At 33.5% G+C, this 6,130-nt stretch overlaps 1 protein-coding gene across 1 annotated transcript; it reads right to left on the minus strand.

Annotated features, from left to right (window-relative positions):
* Positions 1–732: 732 nt before the first annotated feature.
* On the minus strand, positions 733–1,392 carry LOC146530762 (uncharacterized). The gene has a single exon (XM_085199505.1). It carries the CDS (start codon positions 1,390–1,392, stop codon positions 733–735), a length of 660 nt encoding a protein of 219 aa, XP_085055631.1.
* Positions 1,393–6,130: the final 4,738 nt, after the last annotated feature.

Consider the following 6,130-nt stretch of genomic DNA (forward strand, 5'->3'; position numbering starts at 1 on the left):
ACGGCTCTCTTTCTTTTTGAAGAATGTGTTCATTATTGATAGTTTGTGTTGGTAAGCATAGTTTAAGAGACGTTCTCCTCTTTCGTTCCGCACTCCATAACCGTGTTTTCCCATTACTGGATAGTTATTTGTTTTTGGACAACCTATCTTTGCATTGAAATCTCCCATGACTATCACCTTTCCTTCTGTCTTAGTATGAGCATATTCAATGTCTTTATAGAATTTTTCAATTTCTTCTTCTGTTGATCTCTCTGTCGGTGAATATGCTTGAATGATTGATAAGGAGAAACACTCAAATTTAACTTGTAATAATGCTACTCTTTCAGAAATTCCTATAAAGTTGGTGATGTTGTTTTTATATTTTTTCTTGATTATAAATCCCACTCCATGTAGTCCTTTAGTTTCACCGATATAGCAAAGGATAAGGTCGCTGTATTCTTCGATTTTACATCCCATTTTTCGGGTTTCTGCGAGACCTACAATGTCCCAGTTAATACTTTTTAAGGCATTAGTTAACTCTAGGAATCGTTCTGTAGATGCAAGTGTTCTTACATTATAAGTGCAAATTTTGAGGGTTTGTTTTATATTTTGATCCCTTTTTATATTTATATTTGGTGGAGGGTTGCAGTCTAATTCCCCGCGAGGACAAGTCGGGTTGGGGAATGTTTCGTTTCTGTTATCTTTAAGTTCTTTATTGTATGAAGTTTTGTTCCGGTGGCTGATGACAATATCCTATGCTTTCTGAATAGTTGGCAAGTTCGCAGATGGTAGAGAGTTGCTTCTGTTCCTCATTACGTCGAAAGCATTTTTGCGATTTGCTTTTACTAGTAATTGATGTTTGTGATGGTGTTCTATTGCCTTGGGCGAGGTTGAAGGTTCTCTTTTTCGTTTCTCGTTACCTGGTTTCCCCTTTTTGATGACTAGTTTGTCATAGTTTAAGAATGCATAGTTGCCTTTCTTCCTTTCTTCTTCCAGTTGTGGTATTAGTTTCTTTCTCGTGTCGAGGATTTCTTTCGGGTAGTCTTCAGATACATACATGTTTTTAAATTTCTTTTTATTCGCGACTATTTCGTTTTTCTTCCAGAGGTTAACGAATGACAGGAGGATTGGCCTTTCCCCACCATTGACAGTGTTATTTTTGCCAATTCTGTTGACCATATTCACGTCCCTGTCCTCGAAAGTTATATTTAGATCCTCTTTAAATTTCTTTTTGATAATTTCGATGAGATTGATAGTCGATGTTTCTGTTTCTTTCACTCCGTATAAAATTAAGTTGTTTAGTCGTTTGTGTTTTTCCAGATTATATATTTTTTCCCTTAACTTCTCATTTTCTGACCTTAGTTCCTGCATTTCTATTTTAAAAGGAACTAATTTTTCATCCATTCGTGTCATAATGTCTTCGGTTTGTTTTGACATTTCTATTTTCATTTGATCGAAAAAGGATTGAAGGTTATCCATTATTTACTATCTTGCGTGAAATGGAACGTAGTATTGTGAGCGCAGCGAATTGAAGCTGGTGTTGTGAATGCACCGTAAGGGGTTATGTTGGTAGCACTGAGTTGTCACTTGTCAGAGTGATTATTTCAATTTACCGATAACCTCTAATGTTTTTGTTTTAATTAAGTTAAATATATCGCTAGCACAGTTCTCACTTAGATTTTTCTTCTTTGGAACACAGTTAAGCACAATATACGTGGAGTTCAAATGTTTTTAGCGAGGATTTCACAGTATGTTCACAGTTTATGCGTTGGAATTCGGAGCTCCGTAACACTACGTCTTTACTTCTACACAGCCGGAACCGGAAAAAAAAAAAAAAAAAAAATTTATAATTTATTGCGAAAAGAAAATGTTTTTTTTTTTCCCTTAAATTAGGTAAAAATTACTAGGTAGTTAGTTTTTATTTATTATATTAATGTACAATGTTTGTTGGTGCGGATATAGGAAAATAATTCTGCAGGGATTGTGCTGCTACACTAGACGAAGCACGGTGTTGAGTTACGTCACTCTAGACACAACGTTTTGAAAATTTTCCTCTGCTTACTATGCATGAAACAGGTCTGTATTGATTCTGTGAAATTCCAAGGGGCAAACATCACGAATAGAGAGAGAGAGAGTTCTAGATAGACATTTACCTATATTAAAACCGTGTCAAAAATATGAGCACCTGAAAAATACAAGCTCAAACAAATTTCATTTGAAAATGCTACCATAAAACTCTCGAAAGTTCAACTGGTAGTATAAACTGCTGGCCCTGAGATAGTGCGCGAATTTTTCAAGCAGTTAAAGTCCGAATGCTTCTTTACTTTTAACTTTTCCTATTACACTTTAATATTGAAGAGGAAATACTTTAGTTTATCTCTAATAGAAACTGATAAGTTGGATAAAGGAGTAAAATGCGACTTGAATTTTATGTGTTTTTTCTAAAGACTAATTACATATCGCTCGTTTTGTGCAACAATGACGTAATAATTTTTTTAAAGTTATATATCGTCGGATTAGAGTAAATATTCTAAATAATCTATAAATAAGTAGAATAAATACACTAAATAGCCTAGAAGGAGTTTAAAGTTGAAAATGAAAGTGCTACAAATATATATTAAGAATTTAAAATAAAGAAGTCATTTAAAAATAAAAAATAAAATTAAACTAGCTTCACACCGTATCCCGCGGACAGCAGGATAGGCAGAGGGAACCTAGTGTTAAGACACTCCGTTCTCCCGTATCCCCTGGATCCCGTATATAGCAGAATAGACAGAGAGAATTTAGTACTGCTTTAGGCATTATTTCTTACGTTTTTCCATGAAGCCTTTTAATTATAATTGATTATATAAGTTTACTTTAAAAATAACAATTAGTATAAATAATTATAGGAAAGAAAATTATTCAATTAATAATAATAATATTGAAATATTTGTCAAAATAATAAGTGGCATGAAATCCATCAAAATAAGATCTAAGCTATAAAGTAGTTGGAAGTTACGGTCGATTTCTAGTATTTGAGTTATAGCCGGTCTTATACTAAGATAAAATTTATTTGCGCTGCTTTGGCTTTGGCTTCTCTCTTGACGACCACATCTTTTAATTTTAAGCATATAGTGGATTGATATATTAAATATTTAATATACATTGATAAGTTTCGTTTTCTTATATAAAAGAACAGATTCGCCATCAAGGGTTCCGTAGCAATTTCAGGATTATAGGTTAACAGGATGTATCATAGAGGTTTTCATTATGCAGCGAATTTTTAAATTTGCAAAATGCAGAAAAATAATACATAAATGCTCATAGTTATCGATTGCGTTGATTTAAAAGCTCGATATCTCTACGCGATATGAATAAATTGTCTCGACACGTGAACAACAAAGTGATATAGCTATAGGCGTTCCCATAAGTTTACTTTTGGGGCAAGGAACCCTAAAACAGTAGCTACGAGTATAAATAATTAAAGATACTAGACGTGAATGTAAACGCGATGATTGTTGGTCGGATCTCCAATCGGGAAAAACAATATTTTTTTTTATTCACTCTGGTAGAGTTCTGGTAGCGCGGCGTTAAGTTCCGCCAATCCATTGGCTGGCAGAAATTAATACCACAATTGGAAATGTCTCTAAATTTGAGCACAATTTAGGGCATGGAATATTTTAACTCTAATTTCCTTCACCTTTTGCCTACTCTGGAACTTTTACCCCAAAAAAAACGCGTAAAGTAGAATTTAGTTGTTATAATATTTAGATATACATCAATTTTAGCGGTATGCTATGAAATTTCTAAATAATTATTAACACTAAATTATGGCTGTAACACAAACAAATCTTATTACCATACCTACTTAAAGCCACATCATTAGTAAACATATGTCACAAACAACGTACTTTAAAATGAAAAGGGAACCTAAAAACAAATAACATTTGATATATTTACAAATACTTCCCATGTCAAATGTTCAGAGCACCGTGAAAGGTATTGAAGCGGTAACAATCGATCGCTACGTCATAACTTCTGACAACCGACGATTATTTACGTAGGCGGAGTATTAGTTCGAGATTGTCGAACAAATGTGCGATCTGTAGATATTGTTTACGGGTGAGGAAGTATGAGAGATATTTTTATTCATTTGGTATATATTGAGATGAGTGAGAAGAACGGAGTGTTTTGACACTAGATTTCTCTGCGAAAGTTTCGTGAAGCTGTACTAGATTCAGAATTTAGGATTTAATGTCATTTAAGTTCCGTCTATCCTGCTGTATGAGAGACTTCCGCGCACCTAATATATTTACAAATGATTGATATATCAGGAAAAAATTCACTGATTGGCGGATATCAACGCCGCCTATTGTTACGAGGCAAAACGCGGAAATCAAATATGTATTTCATCTGGTTCTCTCTAGTGAGCAAAAGATATTACTAAATATTTCATTTCCTCGAGTGGGAATCAAACCTGTCGCGTTTATAATCGTACGCTTCTATCACTACGCTACGACTTCCTTACCCTCAAGCATTTATAAGAACATAGTAATACAATATTTAAGAGAAGACGCGTATTTTATACAGGAGAATGAAGGTCAAAAGATGATGATGCACAGCAATTTTTTATCAAGGCCTTGATGGATAAAATCTTATAAATATCTATGAAACACTATACTGTATCTCAAATACTTGTAAATTCAATTCCTAAGGGCTGAAAGAGAGGTGCTTAACTTAAAGAAGAAAATAGCCTCGATAAATATTCATAAATTGGAAATCGATAATAAAGTATAGAGAGAGGAACGAGGCTCGATTTTGAAATAAATGTATATTTTTGATAGCTTCGTATTTTGTCCGCACAAAGGTCGGCAAAGGGAACCTAGTGGCGATATTCTTTACTTCTCAATGTTCACCCGATTTTCGAAGCATTGAAATTCAAATAGAAAATAGAAATTTAAAAAAAACTCCCGAGTGTGAATCGCACTCGTTAAATGTCAACTTTGTGGAGTAGGAGCACAACTGTAAACGTGACAGGTAGTAAGTTCGATTCCCATTCGAGAAAATGAATAACACGAAAAGCCTTCATAATTCGGCCGATATTTCGGAGCGGAGTGTCTTAACACTAGGCCTCTGCTTATTCCACATATAAAAATATTGTACATATTGTAACTACTAATTTAAATCACTATATCACTCTCTTTTCTACTTTTTATCTATAGGCACATTTAATCCAAGTATCGTATCCTATAAAGGCGCATTGTATTATAGGTTGGCAGTTTTCCTAACGTCATTCTGGACCATCTGGGACATATCGGCTTTTAGAACAAAATATTTAACGACTCTTAGAAGTTAGAACATGTCAATGTGTTTCTATGTTATAAAATATAAATTTAGAGGGCGTATTGGTACTAATGTGCGAGTGTGAATGGGACGGTTGTGTGTTTGATTCCCTTTGGGGGTATGAAATATTAAGCACTAAGAGTATTACATATTTCCATTTTCTCGCTTTGGTAAATTTGCAAAGCGTGGCATTGGACTCAGTACTGAACAAGCAATGCCTCGAGAATTCAATGGAAACTGGGGAACGGTATGCGTAAAGTGACTTAATGGGAACAAAGTATCTTAACACTAGGTTCCCAGGTTTCCTCTGTATTCTCTGCTATGTGCTGGATAGAGCGTAAAGCTAAAAAAAACCTATAACTGACTTCTTTAATATAATTTTAATTGATATGTTAGAAAATATAATAAAAAAAAATACCCGAATACCAAACATTATGTTGAGTGGCCAAACTCAAAGCCGCACTTAATGAAAATGAAAATAATTCATTCCCCTAAAATCCCTGGGGATAGTAACCACAACAAAATGAATACATATTTAAAAAAAAAACTGACGAAATGATATATGAATTTTACTTTAATAATTTATTAATTCAAAATAAATTAAATTAAATAAATTTTGGTGAAAAGTTAAATCTGAAAACCTTACCATACACATCATACTAAGAAAAACTATAAATAACAAAAAAAAAGTAACAAAATACATCACAATATACACAAAATTACAACATTCCATCGTTCCCAGGTAATTCACAAATAAAACAAATAAACGCAAAGCCTCAGAATGCGTACAAAATCTATATCAACTTACTAAGCCGGGATATAAATA

The sequence above is a fragment of the Heliconius melpomene genome, chromosome 16 (assembly GCF_056956725.1).
Source record: "Heliconius melpomene rosina isolate 202511_hmr_F chromosome 16, ASM5695672v1, whole genome shotgun sequence".
NCBI classification, from domain to species: Eukaryota; Metazoa; Arthropoda; class Insecta; order Lepidoptera; family Nymphalidae; genus Heliconius; species Heliconius melpomene.